The sequence below is a fragment of the Podarcis melisellensis genome, assembly GCF_964234715.1.
Source record: "Podarcis melisellensis genome assembly, chromosome: 17".
NCBI lineage: Eukaryota > Metazoa > Chordata > Lepidosauria > Squamata > Lacertidae > Podarcis > Podarcis melisellensis.
In genome coordinates this window covers 33,793,083-33,818,014 of record NC_138534.1, presented here as the reverse complement: position 1 = coordinate 33,818,014, position 24,932 = coordinate 33,793,083, and the positions used below count along the sequence as shown (strand labels likewise).

General features: G+C 44.2%; 2 protein-coding genes across 5 annotated transcripts in view; both read left to right on the top strand.

The window, feature by feature from the left end:
- Positions 1–18,451, top strand: part of WRN (WRN RecQ like helicase) — a 63,185-nt gene extending 44,734 nt beyond the window's left edge. Inside the window, exons 26-35 of the mRNA XM_081893767.1 lie at positions 311–383; positions 1,874–1,947; positions 3,516–3,588; positions 4,381–4,493; positions 5,098–5,212; positions 5,908–6,039; positions 10,005–10,167; positions 11,426–11,649; positions 15,748–15,888; positions 17,655–18,451. Of these exons, the coding sequence (XP_081749893.1) occupies positions 311–383; positions 1,874–1,947; positions 3,516–3,588; positions 4,381–4,493; positions 5,098–5,212; positions 5,908–6,039; positions 10,005–10,167; positions 11,426–11,649; positions 15,748–15,888; positions 17,655–17,774 (1,228 nt within the window). The 3' untranslated portion in view covers positions 17,775–18,451. The remainder of the gene's footprint in view (positions 1–310; positions 384–1,873; positions 1,948–3,515; positions 3,589–4,380; positions 4,494–5,097; positions 5,213–5,907; positions 6,040–10,004; positions 10,168–11,425; positions 11,650–15,747; positions 15,889–17,654) is intronic.
- A 969-nt stretch (positions 18,452–19,420) lies between these two features.
- Positions 19,421–24,932, top strand: part of GTF2E2 (general transcription factor IIE subunit 2) — a 30,023-nt gene continuing 24,511 nt past the window's right edge. Inside the window, exons 1-3 of one of the 4 annotated variants that reach the window (XM_081894753.1) lie at positions 19,704–19,732; positions 20,293–20,458; positions 21,960–22,126. In XM_081894753.1, the coding sequence (XP_081750879.1) occupies positions 21,964–22,126 (163 nt within the window). In that variant the 5' untranslated portion in view covers positions 19,704–19,732; positions 20,293–20,458; positions 21,960–21,963. Of the gene's footprint in view, positions 19,627–19,690; positions 19,733–20,234; positions 20,256–20,292; positions 20,459–21,959; positions 22,127–24,932 lie in introns of those variants that run through there. The other 3 variants (XM_081894751.1, XM_081894752.1, XM_081894754.1) reach the window with 3 other exon arrangements.

Here is a 24,932-nt window from a genome sequence, read left to right as displayed (position 1 = left end):
AATTGTCTTCTAGAATGTAAGGATTAACCTTACTATTAGACCAAAGCGGTGAAGAAAAAATATGGCAGGTTGGTGGCAGACAGGTTAGATTTTATGGTGATATACTACAGGAGTGCCTCAGTTTTCAGAGAGCTGAACTCCACTGCCTTAGAGATTGGCCTGAAAGTAAATAGAAGCTGCACTTTGAAATCATTCGCATTTGTGACTTTGCATTCTGCAAAAGTAATTTTTGAAGACTTGGCTGTGCATCTTGCTGTTGGAATGGTTTTTGATATCAGGAAGGCTGAGATAATTTTCCTTCTCTTTCCAGCTATCAGTCGACCTCTTCAAACACCAGACATTCCTCCTATAGAACGTCACCTCAGTTGATAACAGAAAAGCAGGTCTGTATGGTAGAAACCAGCACTTTTTCATCGCTTCTTGCCTTCTAATCAAAGGCAGTGATCTGGTCAGGCTATCGTCAGGCATGGTCAAACTGTTGCCTTCCAGTTGTTAATGGAACACAATTTCCATCATTCCTGATTACTGGTTATCTTGGCTGTGGCTAATGAGAGCTGGAGTCTAACAACATTTGGAGAACTACAGGTTCAGCACACCTGCTATAGATGATAGGGTGGCAGGATCAAGCCTAGCTGCCCGGTTCCTGGGCACATATTTCCTTGCTCTGGAGTTGCTGTACACGTGATAATTGCACAGCGATGGGTGTTAGCTTGGCTAAAAGTGAGCTTGCATACCACTGTTAATTTTTCCTACTGATATGGAGCCCCATGAAATGTTGGGCATATTCTATGGTGACTTCTCAAGTTAGTGCAGCAGCTCTACAAAGCATGGTTCTCTGGCAGACAAAACACAGCTTTGTTGTTGTAGTTGAGTCGTTTAATCGTGTCCGACTCTTCGTGACCCCCTGGACCAGAGCACGCCTGGCACTCCTGTCTTCCACTGCCTCCCACAGTTTGGTCAAACTCATGCTGGTAGCTTCGAGAACACTGTCCAACCATCTCGTCCTCTGTCGTCCCCTTCTCCTTGTGCCCTCCATCTTTCCCAACATCAGGGTCTTTTCCAGGGAGTCTTCTCTTCTCATGAGGTGGCCAAAGTATTGGAGCCTCAGCTTCAGGATCTGTCCTTCCAGTGAGCACTCAGGGCTGATTTCCTTCAGAATGGAGAGGTTTGATCTTCTTGCAGTCCATGGGACTCTCAAGAGTCTCCTCCAGCACCATAATTCAAAAGCATCAATTCTTCGGTGATCAGCCTTCTTGATGGTCCAGCTCTCACTTCCCTAACACATTCCATTCTCACTTCCAAAACACAGCTTAGGTAACTCTATGGTTTCGCTTAGCATGTTGTCTGAATCTGGGTGTGTGGTTTAACTCTTTCAGATAAGCCATGAGCTGCCACCAAGGTTTGTCCTTTGGTTTTTCAGCTTGTGGTTTGTGTTAGAGAGAAATGGGCTCGAAGGACATGCTAAGCTGCTGTGGCCTCTCTGAATGTTTGCACCAAATCATGGTTTCCCTTAGCAATATGCACAAATGAGATCTGTGTCTGTATTCCTTCTCTCATGAAAGGTGTTTCAAAAGGGACTTGGAAATGAAGCCTTAGAATTCTATATTGTTTTAAAGCCTAAGTCTATATGTATTTAGACTGGCAGGTGAAGTCAAGTAATCATGTCAGGATACATTTTATATTCTCCTGTCTTCAGATCTCCATGAGAGTTTACAGGAGTGGAATCTAAAATGTTTTTCTGAAATGAGATGCATTCCGTTAACACATTATCAAATTACTGATATTATTTTGAGTATTTTACTATAAATATTTATTCCAAGTAAATTTTTGCCTTTGTATTCATTTTCTGCTTTGGGATTTTGTATTCCTGAAGATGTCTTTGCATGAAAAGTTTTCGTATCGAGAAGCGAGTAAAGTCTCTAGAGAAAGCTCAACCTCGGCTAAAAGGTAATACTTCCAAAGGTTATCTACCTTCTATCCCCGCCCCCCTATTCTTTTCAGATCTCCTTTTTCCATCTAGTCTTTCTATGGTCTCTTTAGAGAATGTTGGTCGGGTCAGCCACTGTAAGTGGGACAATACAGTTACAAAAGCGCCTTTCTTTGTTGCTACAATTAGTAATGTCAATCATTTCAAGAGCTTTTCGTTCTTTAATCACCCACCCTTTAAATGATTAATTGATGACTAAATTACCACATTAGCCAAAGTACAATACAGATGCATTGGTGAAAGACTGAAGGGTGTGTAAGACAACATACAGGGGAATAAGCAAAAACCCAATCGTTGTTAAATGGAAAATCAATATTTTTCTAGTTCCTATTACAGCAGCCTAACAAAACCAACTTGGCCTAAAAACTCATCAACATGCAGGTCTGCAGGCAGTCATCATCACTGATTAAATAACTAAAACTTGATCAAATCTTCAGTTCTAATGAACATACAGCCTTTTGTGCAATAGTTGTTTTAATCTAAGTGTGGGCACGCTTTAGATTAGTGAGAGATTGTGTGTGTGTGAACTACAAAATCCACCAACTGCAGCCAGGTGCAAAATATGGGTAAAGAGGCCAATTGCATACTGTACCACATGAACTGGGATTATCTGCATATACAAGATATGGTTTTTTAACCATATCTGAGTTACCACATAACAGGGATTCTAACAGAATATTTTGAGGGTCGGGGAGCCTTTTGGTTGTTGCTATTGATAAGTGATTGGGAATCAGAAACGTGCAATCCACTGCAATTCATCCGGCGACCTGCCTTTTGCCTGCGCTTGCATGTAGACTGCTGGGTGGGGAAATAGCTGCATAACCATGAAATACATAGATAAGCATGCAGGCCTGAACTGACACCAAAGTCAGGCTTATGGACATTCCTGTTCCTGTCCACATGTTCCACCAACACCCCCTCCCTTTGCTGCTAGTGGCAGCTGTGCTGGAGCTTTGTCGTCCATGGATGACACAGTACAGTGGGTTCTGGATTCACTCATTGGTAAAACTTTCCAAGTAAGGCTGGGCAATATCTGGTTTTCAACATCACGATATATCACCAGCTAAACATTGCAACAGATTGATATATCAAGATGTGTGAAATAAGGATGGAGCTGTGCAAAGGCATTGGCTGGATTCACGGTTTTTCCTGCATCGTGATTTTCGACAGCGCCTGCTCTTGTGATTCTCTGCCCCCTGCACCAGGCGGGGGGAGCTGAGCTGGAAGAGTTAACAGAAGCTGCAGGAAACGAGAGAAGCATTAGCTGACTTCACGGTTTCCCCCACATTGTGATTTTTGCCTAACACACACACACACCCTGATTCGCAGTATATTGCCACATCAGAAGTTATGAAACCGAGATCATCATATGGACTTCAAACCAGTTTGGGGCAATATATCAATATATCGCCTATCTCCAAGGATATTTCCCAGATATGTCAAGGAAAAGGTGCAGGGATTTTTGTGTCAGTTGCTGGATAGACAGGCTGAATTGAAGTCAGAACACTTGCCTCCTTTCTTTTGATAGTGCCACAGCACAGTTGCCACTGCTTCTAACCCCTTCAGATTCTGCTGCATCTCTAAGAGAGAAGGAATTGCAGGTGAGTACGTCAACTGAAGTGATTCCTTATTTGAAGGTATGTTTACTGGGGCTGTCACCTGATTAAAGAAATCTTAGTGGATTAGTTTTATGAGTTGCAGATAATGATGAAGTTTCCTGGAGTGAAGATGTCCTCTCGTCTGATGTGCATCTCTCTTCAGCATTCTATACATTTTGACGCTGGGTCGAGATGCAGCTTTTTGCACAAGCATTTAGGGGTGGAGAATGAGACCAGAATGCCCTTCCCATTATAGTGTTGCCTTTTCTATTAATGTTTATGTATTACACGGCTAGGGACGCGGGTGGCGCTGTGGGTTAAACCACAGAGCCTAGGACTTGCCGATCAGAAGGTCGGCTGTTTGAATCCCTGCAATGAGGTGAGCTCCCGTTGCTCGGTCCCTGCTCCTGCCAACCTAGCAGTTCGAAAGCACGTCAAAGTGCAAGTAGATAAATAGGTACCACTCCGGCGGGAAGGTAAACGGCGTTTCCGTGCATTGCTCTGGTTCGCCAGAAGCGGCTTAGTCATGCTGGCCACATGACCCGGAAGCTGTACACCGGCTCCCTTGGCCAATAAAGCGAGATGAGCGCCGCAACCCCAGAGTCGGTCACGACTGGATCTAATGGTCAGGGGTCCCTTTACCTTTACTTTACCTATCTTCATCTTCATGTTTATCTTCAGAGTCACATACCTTTTGGGTTTACTCACTCAGGACATACACATCCCCATTCATCCTCTGAGACCCTCATAGGCATCACAGTACAGCCTTCACATGTTGTCTTTTGCCTTTAATAGACAATGCTATATGGCAAGCTAGTGACAGCCCGTCAGAAACTGGCGAATGAGAAGGACATTCCTCCAGCCGTACTAGCAACAAATAAAGTGCTGGTTGATATGAGCGTGATAAGGTAAGCCTTTTATTTGGTTTGAATAAGAAGATAAACCTCGTCTGATGACCTAATAATTTATGCCAGCAAGACGAGTCTTTTCCAGGGAGGATGATATGATGGGCTGTCATTGCCCACTTTACAGTAGTCAGAGCAGAAGCGCTACAAAAACCAGCAGAATCTATTTGACCAGAGACCATAAAGGATAGGACACAGGGAGCAGGGAATGTGTGCACAAACCACACCAGCCACACTTAAGATAATCTTTATGTAATATGCAAATATTTACACATTCAATTGAGAGTTGTAAAGTTTTCCCGAGTTGTCAAATGATGAACATGCATGTGCAAATCAACATAGAAGATTGTTCATGACTTAGAAATGGCATTGGTCTAGAAGATTTTGTTACCTGTTTTAAAACCTGTCACCTGCTTGCACATTCTTACTCTCTTGAGGAAAACAGTCTTCAGAAATTTTTCTAGGTCTCTTACAGAGGCGAAATTGTTAGCAGTGATGGTAGTAGCTTGTAGGGTTTTATTTGTTAAAATCAAGGCTTACCTGCATACACCTTATGTATCGAAGCTCACGGCGTTAAATTACAGAACGTCTCCAATATTTCCTTCAGGCCTACAACTGTGGAAAACATTAAGAGAGTTGATGGCGTTTCGGAAGCGAAATCTACCATGCTGGCTCCTCTCCTGGTCACAATCAAGGAGTTCTGCCAGGCAAATGATTTACAGGTCAGATGTAATTGAATTAATGTTTCCCTCCCCTGCATTTATTTCCTCAGGGTTCAAAAGGGCTTTAAAAAGGATTGCTTTGACTTGTCAGCAGAAACCCACTGATGTCTCTGCCATGCAAATTTCTAGGGCAAGGGTAGGCCCATTGCAATGAATGGATTTGCGCCATCCACGGCTGGCTGACCTTGGACTCTCATCACCACACAATCAAGCGGTGGGTGGGAGTTGGTGCTGCTTCTGTGGCCTCTGCGGCCCTGAGAGTCATCATGGCACTAATCTCTGCTTTTCAAAGTAGTGTATTTTCTCCCTTTTGTCCTGCCCCAGATGAATATAGAATGTGGAACAAGTCTATGCAGGCATTGTAGAGGCATAAAGGTAGCCAACAGCATTGCAGGATTATAGAACTGTTTAGCTCAAGGAGTCTCAAAAGTGACACTAAAAGTACCCTTTTCGTGATTATTATTTTTAAAATGTGAATATAGCCAATCCAGAGTGTAATATGGAAGATAGCTTCACAAAATTCTTTGAATCCTAGTCACTGTTTTGGGTTATCTGTAAAACATTGTCTAATCTGGAAAAATATAGTTAACTTTCCGACGGTGTTCAGCCATCAACATCATTGGCTTAGTTAGTGGCTTTCCCTTGAGGTTTTAGGATTTTAAAAAAATAATAAAAGCTTGCTTATTGTTGTATAGATTGATGTCTTCAAGAGTTCTGGATCCAGAGATCGGCCAGAAATAGATCTTCAGAAGGATGGTGGATGCAGCATTCTAACAGAATCGGAACGCACAACTTACACATTGTTTCAGGAAAAGAGCATGTCATTGGTAAGCTCTTGAACCTCCAGCTGTGTTTCATAGCTGCTCTGCTCTAGAGGATTATGATCTATTTCGGTTAATTTTTGTGAAATTGAAAGGTGTAAGACCGGCATAGTGCAAGCCACAAGTGAGCTCTGTGGCTTGGGGAGAACACTTACAGTGGTACCTCTGGTTACGTACTTAATTCGTTCTGGAGGTCCGTTCTTAACCTGAAACTGTTCTTAACCTGAAGCACCACTTTAGCTAATGGGGCCTCCCGCTGCTGCCGTGCCGCCGGAGCACAATTTCTGTTCTCATCCTGAAGCAAAGTTCTTAACCCGAGGTACTGTTTCTGGGTTAGTGGAGTCTGTAACCTGAAGCGTATGTAACCTGAGGTACCACTGTATTTGGAACAGAGTGGCAGAATGTTAGGATTCAACAAGGTTTTAATTCTACGCACTGCTTATCTGGATGTATGCCCTTAAACTGGAACTGTTTTCTGTATGTGGCAGACCCATGCAACCTGCCCCACCAACATGGTTGTGATAAGTGCACATGTACCACAGCTACATAGGATCTAGATATAGGGAATTGGCTCCCACACATGGAGGGAGGGGCTGTTCCACCAAAGTCAGTGGAATGTAACTTTTATAAAAAACCAGGCTTATAATAGGATAGTCCTAGAATTGCCACATTTTTTTTTTAATGTGGGCAAAATATCTGTGCCTTTCATCACTTCCTAACAGGCAGAAATTAACTAGTGAAGCACTTCATCACACTAAAAGTGTGAAGCTTCACCAATTAATACTTTGCTCAACTTAAAGAAAGGCACAGAGCCATAACAAATCCTAGGTTGTATGGCCAAAGTGCACCATTTAATGTTTGGCAAGTCTTGTTCAATGGTTGTAGCAGAAACAATAAAAGTAGACTTAAAGGCTAACACGTTTATTGTGGCATAAGCTTTTCTGGTTTGGGGCAGCCTACAAAGTGGAGTATGGCCTACGAAAGCTCATTTTATTCAACAATTTCTATGCCACTTAACTAAAATTGTCTCTAAGGGGTGTCAAAATACATTTGGTAGTGTGCTACTCTTGTTGTGTTTAATGTTCACTGCTGTTTCCTAAATGGGTTTGAAACCTATATTCTGTTAAAGCCACACCAAATGTTTATCTGCTTTGTTTTTGAAGGGGAGGGAAGCAATTGTTCCCCTAGTCCCACTAAATAATGTTATATTCTCCACTCTCTTTTTGTCATTTCTTTACTGCTCTGGTGTTGTTTTCTTCTCTACTGGTATTTTGCTGCCTTCTTCCTGGGAACAATCTTACACGTGCAATCCCAGCCAATTGGCAATCAGGCCGTGTGGCTGTACAGATTTGGTTATGTGGCAACATTGCTGAGCATAAGTTAGAACATTTCTTCTAGGATCTGCATTGTTCTCATTTTATAGGGAAGAGCATACAGTGGTGCCTCGCAAGACGAAAATAATCCGTTCCGCGAGTCTCTTTGTCTAGCGGTTTTTTCGTCTTGCGAAGCAACCCTATTAGCGGCTTAGCGGCTTAGCGGCTATTAAAGGCTTAGCGGCTTAGCGGCTAAAAGGCTATTAGCGGCTTAGAAAAAGGGGGGAAGCGAAAAAAATCACAAGACTCGCAAGACGTTTTCGTCTTGCGAAGCAAGCCCATAGGGAAATTCGTCTTGCGAAGCGCATTGAAAAACGGAAAACCCTTTCGTCTAGCGGGTTTTTCGTCTTGCGAGGCATTCGTCTTGCGGGGCACCACTGTATTTTCTTTTCAGAGTAACCTCTCTTGCCCGTCCCCTAAAAAGTGCAGCATTTTTTTTATTAAAGATTTTCTTGTTTTACAGAAGTATGTGTAATTTTTTCTCGTATTTTTTACATAAAACATTTTTACAAATCCGTTTCATTTGTTGAGACATTAGGGGGAGAAAAAAAAGGGGTGGAGGGGGGGAAAGATAGGTGGGGTTGGGGTTGGGTGGCAATGTTTCTATTATGCTTAATGTATGTAGGGTTTGGTGTCGGCGTTGCTCGTGCATGTTCTCTGCTGTTCACTTGTGTTCCTTTGGTGGCGAGAGAGGTTGGGGTTGGCCTAGGGTGTGGTTGTTTGTTTGTGGTTGGCTATGGTGGTCTTTGTTTTCATGTGTGAGTGGGGTGGGTGGGTGGGTGAACAGCCATATGAGAAATATGTAAAATAATTAAGCAAGTATTAGACATCACCCCAGAATTGGCCCTACTAAACATCTTCCAAGACAACAATGCCCGTTTACACCACAAAGAACTCATAACCCACCTACTTCCAGCAGCCAGAAACACCATAACCAGACACTGGAGAGACCTGTCAGGAGTAAGCATGGACCAATGGTACCAAATAGTATGGGAAACAGCCCTACTAGAAAAATTAACCAATAAACTGAAACTGACATGGGGACAAACAGAAGAATATGCCTTCACCCCAGTATGGCTCCCCTTTATCACATACACAGCCCAACAAGACAATGACAATAATCCACCAACAGCATATAAATCAATATGGGATGCATTTTTCACCACTGCCGAAAATTGTCCTTGAACATGACCTTCCCCCTACTTAGTCCTATACCTTATTTTGTTACACTTATTTGTCACAGAGTGCTGCTGTGCAATGATGCTGGGGGCTTGCTGCCTGCTCAACTCCCTCCTCCCAGGAGTGTTCCTTGTTAGATAGCCAACCAATTTAAAATGCCCAAGGACTAATTAACAAGGAGCAATAATACAATTAGTACTAGGTAATTTGATGCCTTGTATCAAATAACCATTGATTACAGGGTGCACCCTGGTGTCTCCTGTCTGGGAGAAAGTCAGCAAACATAACATACAGCCGTCCTCTTTATGGGAAGAATATAATTGTCAAAGTGTAGATAGTTGGTGCATAAGCGGCAGCTTAGGATGTTCAGTACTGAAAAGTAGTGTTGTTTTTTTAACCTGAATCTAAATATATTCAATAGTGCTATTACTAGTGTATAGTTTCACTTATAGCCCAAATAATTTTTCAACAGGCATCTACCCTCTAGAACAGTGATGGCCAAACTTGGCCCTCCAGTTGTTTTGGGACAACAACTCCCATCATCCCTAGCTAACAGGACCTCTGGTCAGGGATGATGGGAATTGTAGTCCCCAAACAGCTGGAGGGCCAAGTTTGGCCATCACTGCTCTAGAATTACACAATTAAGTTCAACATTCAGCCTTTTTTTTAAAAAAAATAAATAATATTCCAGCATTATTAGGTGCAAGCAACTTGTAATCTGCAGCCATCACTGGTAGCTAAGCAAACCTGGGGTTTTTCACATCCTGCCTGAATCTGTAAAAACACAAGCACAAAACATATCTGTATGGAGAGACCACAATACAGTCATACCTCGGGTTACAGACGCTTCGGGTTGCGCGTTTTTGGGTTGCGCACTATGCCGAACCCGGAAGTACCGGAACAGGTTACTTCCGGGTTTTGGCGCTTGTGCATGCGCAAAGGCACTAAAACACGCTTTGCACATGCTCAGAAGTGCCGAATCGCAACCCATGCGTGTGCAGACGCGGCGCTGCAGGTTGCGAACGTGCCTCCCATACAGATCGCGTTCGCAACCCGAGCGTCCACTGTATATATCTGGGTGTGGTGTGTTTGGCTTGGTGGGTCATTGGCCTGATATATTCAGTGGTGTTTAAAATTATCATTGTATTTTATAGCCCCCAAGAGTCTCATACACTTTCTCTGTTGCCAGACATTATTAACAGGCTATTTAGGGTGCTAAGATGGCAGCCCTGTGTCAAGTTATCTCCCCCTTTCCTACTCCCAAGCAAAGTACAGTGAAGCAAACCAGAAATTGCCAAAATACTATTTCTATTGATAAACAACTGTTTCTCTTTCTGGGGAAATGTATTTTCAGCTATAAAGTTTTGATGGCCAGACTTAATGTAGCTCTTCTGATTGCTGTCTTTCTTGTTTCCTCAGAGGAGTATAAGTGACCAACGGTCTTTGCCTCTTACTGTGGTTGGCACACATCTATCCCAAGCCTTGAAAGCTGGCTACCCAGTCAATTTACAACGTGCCGGTCTCACTCCTGAGATACAAGAGATGATCATGAAAGTCATCCAAAACCCTCCCATCAACTCAGGTGAAAAGTTCAGCCAAGCACTGCCGCCTCTAATAAATGATATTCTTGAGATATGGACAAAATATGAGAGCTTCAGTACCTTTGAAAATGGCCCATTCCTGGGCAAAGATGAGCCTAATTAATTGTGATATGAATAGGGCACCTCATAATGAAACTGCCAGTGTTTTATCAAAACACGTAGAGTTTAAACTGGAAAAAAGAAAATGGTCCCATCTGCACAACTTTGCAAATTCACGGAGAAGTAGAGAAGATAATAGCTTTTGTTTTCATTGGTGTTTCTGAGATGAATTTGTGACTGCTTATTAAGATAACCTACATTTATGAGGTTCTGGCTTTACAGAATTGGGGTTGGCATGTGCAAAAATGATTGGAAATCCCCATTATTCTATATTGTTTTATCCAAAGTTCAACTTTCCCTGGACCTTAAAAAAAAAGTAATTTGCCTGCTCTGTATATAGAGGGTTCTTTTGGTTGTATCCAACTAAATTTTACCATTGACATTGGTGGACCTAAGTTGTTGTTGTTTAGTAGTTTAGTCGTGTCTGACTCTTCGTGACCCCCTGGACCCAGAGCACACCAGGCACTCTTGTCTTCCACTGCCTCCCGCAGTTTGGTCAGACTCATGCTGGTAGCTTCGAGAACACTGTCCCACCATCTCGTCCTCTGTCGTCCCCTTCTCCTTGTGCCCTCCATCTTTCCCAACATCAGGGTCTTTTCCAGGGAGTCTTCTCTTCTCATGAGGTGGCCAAAGTATTGGAGCCTCAGCTTCAGGATCTGTCCTTCCAGTTAGCACTCAGGGCTGATTTCCTTCAGAAGGTTTGATCTTCTTGCAGTCCATGGGACTCTCAAGAGTCTCCTCCAGCACCATAATTCTAAAGCATCCATTCTTCGGCGATCAGCCTTCTTTATGGTCCAGCTCTCACTTCCATACATCACTACTGGGAAAACCATAGCTTTAACTGTATGGACCTTTGTTGGCAAGGTGATGTCTCTGTTTTTTAAGATGCTGTCCAGGTTTGTCATTAGACCTAAGTTAGTCACGTCCATTAATTTTCATGGGAGGAATGGGACTCGATAGTTGAAACCCGCTGATGGGACTCATTCATTGCATCCCATCCAACAGATCTTTTCTGAGTATGACAGGCTTTGGGTGCAAACCTAAATATGATTTTGTGGAAATTAAAGCAGTTCTTCACAGTGGGTTTTTTTTCTCTTACCAAATAATAATTATTGCATGGATGTTTTTCCCCTTTCCAAGATGTAACACAAGTGAAAGCCATTAGAACACTAGTCCCTGCAGATATTGAACTATATCTTATAAGAATGACCATTGAACTGCTGAAGAAAGGGCACAGAAGTCGGCAGCTGGGACAGCAGGACGATTCAGAAAAGCAAGGACCAGCTGGAGAACCTTCATGCCCACAGACGATGACAGTATCCTCACAGAAGGATGGGGAGAAAATTATGTGGATTAAAACAAAGGTTTGTAACAAAGTTATACAAAGAAAGAGAGAAAGACACTGTCAAACTACCATATTTTTCGCTCTATAGGACGCACTTTTCCCCCTCCAAAAATGAAGGGGAAATGTGTGTGCGTCCTATGGAGCGAATGCAGGCCCTTTGGCTTCAGCGATAGCAACGCGAAGCCTCCGAAGCGCAGAGGGAGAGCTCCCCCCGCGCTCCGGAGGCTTCACGTTGCTTTCGCTGAAGCCGCCTGAAGCCCCCAGAGTGCTCCCGCTGTGCTCTGGGGGCTTCAGGCAGCTATCCACAAGCCTTTGGAGCGCAACAGGAGTTCCCGCTGCGCTCTGGAGGCTTCCTGTTGCTTTCGGTGAAGCTTGGAGAGCGAGAGGGGTCAGTGCACACCGATCCCTCTTGCTCTCCAGGCTTCGCTTTGCTGGAGAGGCGCTGCACAGTTTTCCCTCTCTGTGCAGCGCCCCTTCAGCAAAGCAGGAGGAGAAATGGAAGAGGCTCCATTTCTCCTCCCGCTTCGCTGAAGGGGCACTGAGCAGAGAGGGGGAGAATTTTTTTCCTGTTCTCCCCCTGCTATGGTCCGGTATGTCCTATGGTCCGGTGTGTCCTATAGAGCAAAAAATACGGTAATTATGCAAGAAACATACGTGGTTTGGGGTCAGTAGTCTTTTGATTTCTTTCCATTGTTCCTTTGCACCCAACTGCACTTGCAGTTGTTTCATTGCCTAGCAATGGACAAATCTGTTAATTTCACTTCTGTTTCCCCATATTTTTGCAGCAATATGGGATGAAGCATGGCCTGGTGGCATGTTGCCCCTGGCTGTGGGGCATCTCCTGACGCTTTGCAGCCTGGCAGGAAGTCACCCTGGGCCATGTGGCATTTCCTGATGCTGCATGAACCAATATTCCCTTGCGGGTGAATGTCACAATGAGAGGAAGTCTGGTTGGCCTCCCTCAATGCAACAGTCATGCACGCAATGCGCGATGCATGTGTTGTCACACACACTGCATGGGTTACGTCAGGCCCCACCCCCCAGTGTCGGGCACAACTCTGTGCCTGTGTCAGTCACAGTGGCTTTTGCAGGACACGGTAAGCCAAACCATGGCTTACCAAAACCTCCCCCCCCCCAACTTGTAGTTAGCAGGAAGAAAGCTTAAACACGAGCCTGGGTTTGGACAACACGCTAAGCCCAAACTTAAAACCATGTACAGCTTTGAAAGCCAAACCTGCTCCTTGAAGCTCCCTTAGTTACTGGATAATATGTTCACAGCAGTCAGTCCCAGTTGTCTGGCTCCAGCATGTTGGAGGAAAAGTAGTTTCTGGGCACTTTATACAGACAGTCCCATATACATGCATTGCAGGAGTCTGGATGTAACTAGAAGATGAGCACTTGTGGCCAGGTCCAGGGGCATAGCATGGGGGGGACGTTAGGGGGGTTGTGGCGCTGGGCGCCCAGTTTTTGAAGGGGCACGAACTAGGTGCCTCCACGCAGGTGATGGTTCAATCCAGTGCTCCTCTGCCCGCCAAGGACAGTGTTGGCCGGCCAGGCCGCTCCTTGCACAGGTGGGCAGGCAGCTCAGCACATTGCTCTGATGGGGGTGGGGCCACTCCAGTGGCATTGGCTGGGCTGGCACCCCCACACCTGGGACACATGCCACCCCGTCCAGTGCACGTGTGCCCCCTTCCCAGCGTGCGCCTGGGACGTCATCAGCTGACCCGATGTCACTGGCTAGGTCATCTCACTCCAAGAAGGGGCATAGAGGCCACCCTGAGCTGAAGCTAGTACAGGTATAGGCAAACTTGCCCCTCCAGATGTTTTGGGACTACAACTCCCATCATCCCTAGCTAACAGGGCCAGTGGTCAGGGATGATGGGAGTTGTAGTCCGAAAAAAATCTGGAGGACCAAGTTTGCCTATGTTTGAGCTAGTACGAGGCATCGTGAGCTACTGATGTCGTCAAGCTGTGTGGTGGCCCTGCCCCTACCAGGTTCTTAAAGGGGAGCACCACCTGCTCTGAAAGGAGCTGAAACACCACATCCTCGCAAAGCTGACAGATGCAATAAGAGATAAACCTAAAAAATTGGTGAAAAAAGAATAGGAATGCTTAAATAATTATTTAGGGGACAAGGGCTCAGCAAGACCTGGCTATGTTTAGAATGATACCGCATAGAGAAATGTTCCCTGATACCAATATGAGGGATTCCTTTGGAATGCAGATAGGGATAATTGATAAGAATAATAATCTGTTGTGAGCTTGACAGAAGTGTACAATAGATGAGCTTTCCTGCTTTGGCTCATCTTCCTTTTTCTATTTTTCTTTTTTCTTTTCTTTTATCTTTCCCATAGTTGCTAATGTTCTGTGTCATGTACTTCGATATTTTTTGTAGTTTTGTAGTTTTAAGGTATTTTCCTTTGTAATTTCAGTTGTCTATATTTATATGTACCTGTTTAAAGCAAAAAAAAAGTTTTTTAAAAAAGGAAAGAAACACCACATCCTAGGATTGCCAGACTTGTTCACCAGCAGCTCTGGTGGTTCACTTTGTTAGCCCTCACCCAAGCCCATCACTCACTCCCAAGTACAGTGGTACCTCGGGTTCAGAGGCTTCAGGTTACAGACTCCGCTAACCCAGAAATAGTACCTCAGGTTAAGAACTTTGCTTCAGGATGAGAACAGAAATTGTAGTACGGTGGCAGCGGGAGGCCCCATTAGCTAAACTGGTGCTAAGAACAATTTCAGGTTAAGAGCAAACCTCCAGAACAAATTAAGTTCTTAACCTGAGGTACTACTGTACTTCTTCAGGGTATCCACTGCTTCACAAGGGTCTGAAGGAGAGAGAGAGAGAGAGAGAGAGAGAGAGAGAGAGAGAGAGAGAGAGAGAGAGAGAGAGAGAGAGAGGGGACACTAATTGCCACCTGAGCTCTTAGAAAGGAAAATGTAATAATACTGTTTTCTTTTAGAAGCATGGCTCCACAGCTGCACCTAGTGGGAGCAAGGGAGAACTCCAGGCGAAAAGGGTACTTTGTACCATGGAGTGGGACAGGAGGGTTCATGCATGCAAGCCAGGGTTGCATGAGCTTGGCTAGTTCAGTTGGTTAGAGCGTGGTGCTGATAACACCAAGGTTGCAGGTTCAATTCCCGCATGGGACAGCATCATATTCCTGCATTCCAGACTAGATGATTCTCAGAGTCCTTCCCAATTTGATGATTCTATGATGAGAGGACATGGAGGTTGATGGTAAAATCAGTGCAAAGCAGAGCTGCCGAATGGGATAGAGAAGTTGCTTTGGAAACGAGGTTGGAAATGTGAAAATAGGGTTGAGATGGTGAATGCATTGCATTGAGGAACCAATTTGGGTCAAAATTATGACACAAAGGGACTGGAATGATCAGTTTTAAGGATTTCCTCTTCCTTTTGATGAGACCCTATTTTGCACTTTTTATCTAGTACATTTTAACAACAATTAAATTATACCAGTGTATTGATACACTTCTTGCTTTTCTTCAAGGAACTAACAGATTCTTCATTTTGGGTAATCACCACTGACATTATAATTTTGTATGGGATAGAATTCCAGGAAACCTAAGTATCCATAAAAAAAACCCCCATGTAATAAAATCCTGTTATTCTTTATGTGTCTGTTAACTGTTTTGGAATCCAGCTGGGGTACAGCGCACACACCCTCCGCCCCGGGTTGATTTAATTTTATTTTTGTATTTTCTTTCCTCTCTCTTTTGGTTTGCCCTTTGATTCTTGTGTTCCATCCATGAATATATTTTCCCTGCGTAGAACAGCTTTCCCACAGGATTTGGTTGTCGGCTTTCTTTTTGGCAACTAATTGTTTTAGCATAGTTGAAGAAAGGGGAAAGCATTACAGTGTACATGGTAAGATGAAGCACCTGCGATGCAGGTTTTTGTTCCTTAAAAGCAATATCCAGTCTTTCAGTAAACTATGAATGTTTGGTCATGTAAATTACCAAATGAACCGTAGGAAGTGTTATGTGCACAACACTATACTCTGACTGATTTTCATGTTAAATCATTTTCTATTTCGGTGTTTTCGTTCAGTAGCAAATGGAATGTTTGTCATGGTTTCTTTTTCTTTCAAAGGCACAAAGCAATAATGAAGAGCAAATTCTTGGCGCTAAACCAAATGTCCAGAGCCATCAGAGCGCTATCAAATTGGCCTCATGGAATCAGACTTCACTCAATGCTGAGGAAGAAGAGCTCTTTACTGATTCCCAGTCACAGGTAATGTGGTCAATATATCATTTTTACATTTGTAACTGCTGTGGTAAGAATTTACTTCTGCACCACATGTTTTTACCCAGGTGAGGGAACACCTTTAAATAAATTACAGAACCAAGAGAGTAACAGCAATCTGTGTCCTGTAGAGACCTGGTTTATTAAAACCGCACAAGGACTTGCTTGTCGTCTCTCCTCCTTCCCTGTGTAGCCCCTTTAGCTTGGCATCTTGTCCCCCACCCTGTTGAATGGATTTGTGGGTATAGCCTACAGCAATCTAGGAAGGCAGTCTTTCCCAAATTCTCTTTTAGCCAAATTCCTGGCTTTCCCCTGCCCTCAGGAGCTCAGAATTCAAAGTTCCACCATTCCCTCTCACACAAAGGTGGAAGTGAGGAACCCAAACGAATACAGATCCCAAACCATAGCTGAAATCATCATCATCTTTATTAATTAATTAAATTTGTATATCACCCTTCACCCAAAGATCCCAGGGCAGTTCACAACAGAAAAATATAAAATGTCAATACAGAATAAATAATAAAACAAAAACAAACCAATAACCCCTCTCCCACAGACACATTTAAAAAGCCATCGAATGTTAATCAGCTGAACACCTGGTTGAAGAGAAACATTTTCGCCTGGTGCCTAAAGATATGTAATGAAAGCGCCAGGCAAGCCTCCCTGGGGAGAGCATTCCACAAATATGGAGCCACTGCAGAAAAGGTCTATTCTCGTGTTGCCACCCTCCAGACCTCTCACAGAGGACGCACGGAAAGAAGGACCTCAGATGTTGATTGCAGGGTCCTGGTCAATGGATATGGGGAGAGGCAGCCCTTAATCATGCATAGATTTGATTAGGTTTCTGGAGAAAGTCGTGATGTAAAAATTGTGATATTTGATTGAAAATTAGATATTAAATATATAGATTTTGTTCTAACTGTCCCAAAATTATTTGCATTTAACCTTTTAGATCGGGGGGTCGACAACCTAAGGCCCATGGGCCACAAGCAGCCCTTGGGGGTCGTTTAACCGGCCCATGGACACACACCCCCCGCACCTGCTTGGTTAGCTCCCGTGTACCGCGCTAAACTGGCACAGGCAGAGTGAGGACCGCCTTCTGCGACGCTGGCTGGCTTCCCATTGGCTGCAGGAAGCTCCTGCGGCCAATGGGAAGCTGCGCACGCCTCCTCTGCACTGGAAGGAGCACCGGAAATAGCATTTGCACATGCGTGCATGTGTGTGTGCACGCACACACTCCGGCCCACCGCGGCGTCTGCAGGACCGTGAACTGGCCCAAGCCACAAAAACTTTGCCGACCCCTGTTTTAGATAGAAAGCATTAGGCATGATTTTTGTGTGCCTGCATTTTGTGACTCGCATAGGCTGCATTCCATCTTATCTGACCTCAGAGAGGCACAAATGACATGGCCAGCCAGAATATTTTGCTATGTCTGTTTTGATTTAGCACTGGGATGTTAATCCAGCACCTGTCCTTGAAGCTCTTTGACATGATTTGGGAACTGGAAAGTAAGATAGGAGATTGAAATGTCAGCAGCTCCTAGTGAAGGGCTGCCTGCCAAGGTAACAGAGGTTAAAGTGCAAAACCAAAAGTTGTGGGACACTCCAAGGAACTTGATAGAAGTGTGGGGTAACGTATCTTTATATCCACTTCAGCAGGCAGGCTGGTAGGAACACAGGAAGTTGATAGTATGTGTAAATAGCGGTATGCAATAGTGGGGGGAGATGTGTTTGATTTCTTTTTTTCTTTTCTAGACATTGTCTCAGCCTTCAAAGAGGAAGTTACCAGGATGGATTGGGACTTCAGGAGAAACTGTTCCTCGTAAAACTCCCAAGAAATCTAAGGCTGGAGGGAGCAAAGGGCTCTTTGGTTGAACATGGAGATATCATAAAACTATGTTTAAATATAAAAACTGTTAAAATTTTATACTTCATTCACTTTTCTTCATTCAGTCTGACTCAGTGAGGCATTTATGAACATCTCTTTTTCAAAATACAGAACACTGAGAGGAAAAACTCTGTTCATTTTTTACCACACAAATCTATGACTGGATGGGCTTAAAATTAGCTCCAATTATTGAGTTGGTTCATATGCCGGGCTTACCAGGTTCTAAACCTTGAGGTGAAGAAAACAGCAGTGGATTAAATCAGATTATACAGCGCTGCAAGGCTTGCATCTCTGTGTACCACTGAATATTGGCATGTGAAAGAGTTTCAGTAACTTTGGGGGAAAGAACACAGAGTACACTTCGAAGAACAGTTGAAGCCTGGGAACAATGCATGTAGCACCCGTCTTCTCCAGCTGCCCTGTTAGTAATATCAGTAGGATTATTGCTGCATAAAATGGGCAATCCCACTTTTTTTACTTTGGTGACAATTTCTTTAAGGAAGGCAAAAAATGTAACCTAACAGCAGGATATTGTGGTGCATAACTAAGTGGTTGTCAGATTACTTTATCATTATGAATATTGTTAAATTGTTAATATGTTATTTTCTATAATGTCCACTATTTTTGGCACTTTCTTATAAATAAAACTTGTTTTTCATTACAAGTTATTCTGTTTTGTCCAATTATGAAGGTTGATGGCAAGAAGAAGACAGAAGTTTACAAATTATTTTTTAAATCCATGCTGAAGAACTACAGTGGTACCTCGAGTTACATCCGCTTCAGGTTACATCCGCTTCAGGTTACACACTCCACTAACCCAGAAATAGTGCTTCAGGTTAAGAACTTTGCTTCAGGATAAGAACAGAAATCGGGCTCCGGCAGCGCGGCAGCAGCAGGAGGCCCCATTAGCTAAAGTGGTACCTCAGGTTAAGAACAGTTTCAAGTTAAGAACAGACCTCCGGAACGAATTAAGTACTTAACCTGAGGTACCACTGTATAGGTATTTTTCTAATGAATTGCCACCTAAAATAATTTAACCCTTACTCATTAAGTACCAAAATCCACCACCCCTTCCTCTATGCGCACACACACCAAATTTGACTTTTTATCTCATTATTCACCAGAATTCATGGGTACTTAATGTATTTGAAGTATTTAAATCTTAAGAGCCTACAGAAACAGAATTTCTCTTCGTCTGACGCCTAAGTGACAATAAAAGGGTCTCCAGGCAATAAAGGGGTCTTTCTTTGGGGAGGAAGTTCCAAAATTTAGGAGCCACCAAAAGCTCTTTTTCCAGTTTATGTGCTTCATGAAACGCAGCCTTCCGAAGCCAGACGTTCTCCAAATACAAAAATGATAGCAGATTAGAGTTCCTCACGCCTCCAAAACGTACTTTTAAGACCCCTGCAAAAATTAAGTTTCACCCCCCAAGACCCGCCTTAATCCCACCCCCCACCTTGCATGCCAACCAATACGCTTTCTCTACTTTATCACCCAGTAATAGGAGTGGGGAGGGGGTAGAGGAACCCTTTTGCTCCGCGCATGCGCCTTTCAAACAATCCTCCCCGTTGCCGGAGCAACGTAGGGATGTACTTCCGGGTTCATATTTTTTTAAAAAAAACCGCATCGCTGCGGTGACGTCACGTCGCGCCTAGCGAGCAGGATGGGAAATGTCGGCGGAAGACCTGCGCGCTAGGAAGCTGAGCCAATAAGGAAGCAGCACGAGCCGCAGGGCTCAAGTTGGTTTCCCAAGCCCGCCCCTCCCCCCCCCCGCCACAAACACTCTACCCGTCTCCCGCCCACCCCACTCCCGCCGTTGGGGGTAGTCTCGTGCGCGAGGTGAGTGGTTTGGCGCGCGGGGGCGCGCTCGCGCTCAGCGGCACCCCGGGATGGGATTGGCGGCTGCGACTCTGGTTTGCCTCGTGGGGGGCGGGCTCGGGAGAAAGTGAGGGGGCAGCCCGGCAGCCCACCTCCCCGGGCGGAGTCAGCAGGGCAGCCCCCCTCCTTTCCTTCCAACCCCCCTTGTGGAAGCGGGAATATTCCGGGCATGGGGAAGCGTGAGGCGGCGACCTGCGAGAGATATTTCCCTCAAAAGCGGGGCGCGCGCGCGGGGGGGGGGAACTTTTCCCTCAGCTTCCGCGCGGCAACCGTATGTCGGCTTCGACTTGCCTCAAAGGGACTCCGCTGAGGAACTGGCAGTTTGAAGAAGCCGCTCCGAGCTCCCTCAGTTAAGAGGTCAGCCGCCCTGCGCGCGACCCTCCTCACAACCGCCCCTCAGTTCAACAACCACAAAAACACAGTGGTGTTGTTGTTGCTTCAACTGTTGTGAGGAGGGTCGCGCGCAGGGCGGCTGACCTCTTAACTGAGGGAGCTCGGAGCGGCTTCTTCCAACTGCCATGGAGTCCCTTTGGGGGGAAGCCTGGGTAGTCGAACCCGACATACGGTTGCCGTGCGGAAGCTGAGGAAAAGTGGCCCCCGCTTTTGAGGGGAATTTCTCTGCTTCAGAGGCACCATCACCCGCCCCACAGGACTGTCGTTCCCTTCCTCGGGGAACCCTCAGGAACCTTGCTCTGTGGTCGCGCACAGGGGCTCCCTGACGATTTCTGCACGATTTCCAGGGTTCCTCGAGGATAAATACCGCCAGCAGTTCCATAGGCACTCCATAGAGTAGGTGTGTGCCCCATATGTTTTCAAAACTCTTCGCAGAAATAGAGTTGGGTAATGCTTAATACCCCTGTAACGTAGGCGGTGCTATTGCCTCACATTGCAAGAGGTCTCAGGCTGAGAGAATAATGGCCTGCAAGTCCTTTACCTCAGTTTCGGAGGCAACCGCTGCCTATGCAAATATTCCAGCGTGTTTCACTTGCTCACCTTAACTTTCTGGTGAAGTCTTCTGTATTTCCCAAGTGTAACTGTGGACTCCCGCCAGAATATTTTACCTGGTAACTCATCTTGGGATGAGGGGAAAGCTGACTTACAATTCTTCAGCTGCCCATTTCCCTTTTGAACATAGAATATACGATATCTTTATTGTCATTGTCCCTTGCGGAACAATGAAATTGAAAAACTACATAAAACTACATAAAACATTCAAAAACCCCTAAAAACTCTAAAACAGGATGTTGCCTTGGAGCAGTCTTGGAAGGCTCCTAGTGGTCCTTCAGGGCTGAGCAAGACATAGTCAGTAAAAAGTTTTGTGCTTATGAGCACACACTTGCCAGTTACCTAAAACTGTGGAACCCTCGTGACCAGGAAAGTTAGTGTATTATAATGGCTAAATATGTGATACAGGAAATCCACAATTCACATACTGCCTCTGCTGAAAACCTACTAGATGGTCTTGGGCAAGATGCTTTCTTCAGCCTTACATCTGCTGTGTGAAGATAATGCTTATGAGCTTTACGGCATGGATTTAAGCCAAGAAGTAGTGAAATAGTGCTCTGAGCAGCCGCTTTGAGCTGAGCATTCACCTTCCTGTGGTTCGTGAGGAAAACATAGGAAGATTTGGCTTCCATTTTCAAGTAATTGTAATTATATGCTACATCTGAACCAAGAACTATTGTTAGGGTTTCATATGGTTTAGGAGACTGAGCCAGGATCATGAAGCTTGGCTCCTAAAACATGCTTAACACAACCACAATTTATCTGTGTTCACACATAATAAGTAACCAAGATTAGTTGAAAATAGGAGCTACTGCTTTTGGAGGGAGAAGAGAACACACAGGCTGGAAGTTCACCCAGACGCTTCCCTGTAGTGTTAAACTATAATTTAGTTTTCTTTATTTGCAGTACTTCTGCTTTATAACTCATAGAAACTTTCAAAGTGGCATACAAAATATTCCAACAATAAAAATCAAATTAAAGTGTGGTATTAGGAACAGAAATAATGTGGCAATCCCGTGGTACTATGATTATTCAGGGGGCGTTTTCTGCCCTCATTCTTAGTCTTCCATGGTGTTGCCCTTCAGCCTCTGCCTACTAGGCTACAGTTCCCACTGATGTCCTCTGAGGGAAATAGAGTGGGACTGACTAGCTAGATCTTGTTCAACCCATGGCGAAGACAACTCTTCCCATGTTAGCGGCTGACAATGTCTGAACGCAACTATTATGTATGATGTAAAGCTCTGTATAAATACAACACATTTTTACTAGTATTTCACTTTTTTTGACAGAATTATGGATCCAAGCTTGCTAAGAGAACGAGAACTTTTCAAAAAGCGAGCGCTCTCTACTCCGGCTGTAGAAAAACGTCCAGCACCCTCTTCGGATTCCTCATCTTCTAAGAAGAAGAAGACAAAGGTAGAGCAGGGTGGATCATCAAGCTCAAAACAGAATGCAGGTTCGTGGGTTCTGCTTTTGGAGTTTAAACAGAAACTCCTTCCAGGTCATTGAGCTTTATGTATACATAATGATTTGATTAACGTGTTACAATAAATCACAGCTAAAATAAATGTGAATGTGCAGTGTGCTGGTATATGCTACTGAAATCTTGCATGTTTTATGCCTCACTACTGCTGCCAGGTTTGTGGCTGATTTCTCTCCAAGCAAACCACAAGTGACAAGCCAGGAATAAACTGGTCTCCATTGGTTTCTCAGTTCATGGAGAAAAACAAACCAGAAGCCCTAGGTTTGGACAAGCCAGACTATGGTTTGTTTCCTGGCAGGAGTAGGGGAGGAGTGAAATGCCTGCAGTGAGCATTCACAAGCTCACTGTTCTTTTACATTAAACCATAGTTTAATTGTGGCTTAATGTTTTTAAGATGTTTTACCACTTGTTTTTTGCTGCCCTGTGCTTCTTTGGAAGAGGGAACAGGATATAAATTTAATTAATTAATAAATAAGCAAGCAAACAAAGAAATAAATAAATAGATAATGTGCAAACCAGGGCACCTTGTATGTTTCTTCTAATAGTAGTTCTGTGGTGGGGGGGGGGGTCGGGAACAATTTAGATCAGATCAGTTAATGACTTGGGATGGAGAAGTTGGACTATACCCCTTTTCTCAAAAAATACTACTACTAATAATAATTGATATAACAGAAATTGAACCAAGGGACTGTTTTTCTTGGTTTGTTGTGCTCCTTCAAGAGAGAAGTAATATTATCTGAACTTTCATGCAGCAGAGCTGTGTTGCTAAAGTGGTTCTAGCTCTCATGATAGTATTTTGTTAGTGTTTATAGTTTTTTTAATACAGGTTCCAGTCACATGAGTAAGGCTACTGTGTATTTCTACTCTTAAAAGAAAAAAATAAATCATCAGTTAAGACCCAGTATCCCATTTCTGGGCCTTTATGCTGTTAATTATGTTATATCATAGCCTAGAAATGTGAGAGATGGAATTAACCCTGGCTTATATTGAGATTTCTGTTTGAGCGGCAGGTTTTTTGCAGCTGGTGATAGGAGCCCATGCAGGCAAGATAGGAGCAGTGAGGTAAGGAGATTTGCTGAGCACTAGCAGCTGGACAAAGGAATAGAGTAACACTATGCTCTAATAAAGCAAGCCTCATCATTCGGCCAGCTCCTGTTGCATGATTGCCATTCCTTCTTTCCTCCAGACTTCCTTCCTCAAGTCAATGATCATACATTTTCAGGGCCAATACTAAGAATTGCAAAGTTGGTGCTGCTATTGATGTAGAGTTCTATCAGCCAGCTAAGCATTTGTAACTTGCAGTGTTGAGTATTGCTTAGAATTCACTGAGACTTGCTTGTGGTTAGGAAAAGACTGCTGTACCACTCACCCCATGGCAGAATCAGTTCAGTCGTTTTCTCCCCCCACCTCATTAAACCAGATTGCAGAACTAAATGTTACATGAGCCTGCTGCCAAGAATTGCTTGTCCTGTCATCACCATGCTGTGTTTCCGTGCTCTGCATAATTGGATGGCAGCAATGGGACCTCATAGTGTAATGATGTCATGGCATCAAGTTGTACTGTGTGTTGTACAGATTTTGGTGGAGGTGGGAACCCAACTCAGGGCTACTTAGATTTGGTGCCAGACTACCTTTACTTGTAAGGCTTAAATCCTCTCAAAGTCAAGAGCAGGAAACAGTTCTGTTTTCATATTAACAGAGTTCCTTCCTTGCCTGACATCACATACTGTTGGGTTTTTCATGTTTTTTAACCAAGTTGTCAGCCCTACTGTGTAGATGCAGGGTTGACAAATATGCAATACAGTCGATAGTCGCACTGGTATGCTTTCAAACTCATGTATTGGCATAAGGCTAGCTTTCATGGCATAATGCTTTCATCAGATGCATGGAATGTTACCCTGGATTGCCAGAATATATATATATATATATATATATATATATATATATATATATATATATATATATATATATATATATATATATATATATATATATTGTGGTGTCTAAAGAAAAACATGTTAGCAGTGAGGTCAGAGGAGATGGAATACAAAAAATGCCAACAGTAACTGCAGTAATGTTGATAAATGTTATTGAGTTGGTAAGTTACAGATCGTAATTAATTTACCAATGTAAGAATGACTTCTTGAATGGTCTCTACAATTATTTTAAAAGGTAAAGGTACCCCTGCCCGTACGGGCCAGTCTTGACAGACTCTGGGGTTGTGCGTCCATCTCACTTAAGAGGCCAGGGGCTAGCGCTGCCCGGAGACACTTCCGGGTCACGTGGCCAGCGTGACATCGCTGCTCTGGCGAGCCAGAGCCGCACACGGAAACGCCGTTTACCTTCCCGCTGGTAAGCGGTCCCTATTTATCTACTTGCACCCGGAGGTGCTTTCGAACTGCTAGGTTGGCAGGCGCTGGGACCGAGCAGCGGGAGCGCACCCCGCCGCAGGGATTCGAACCGCCGACCTTTCGATCGGCAAGTCCTAGGCGCTGAGGCTTTTAACCCACAGCGCCACCTGCGTCCACAATTATTTTACATATAGCTAAAATCACATGTATTTTTCACTGTCAGTACTTAATGCATTTCATTTTTGACCTCCCTGCTAACATAATTTTCTCTCTCTGCACCAGGGACAGCTAACCAGCGGTTCTCCAGTTGTTGTTGTGCTCTCAACTCCCCTCAGCCCCAGCCAACAAGGCCAATGGTCAGGGATGACATGAGTTGTAGGACAGCAACATCTGGACTCTCAAATGTTAGCCACTCCTATACTCATTCT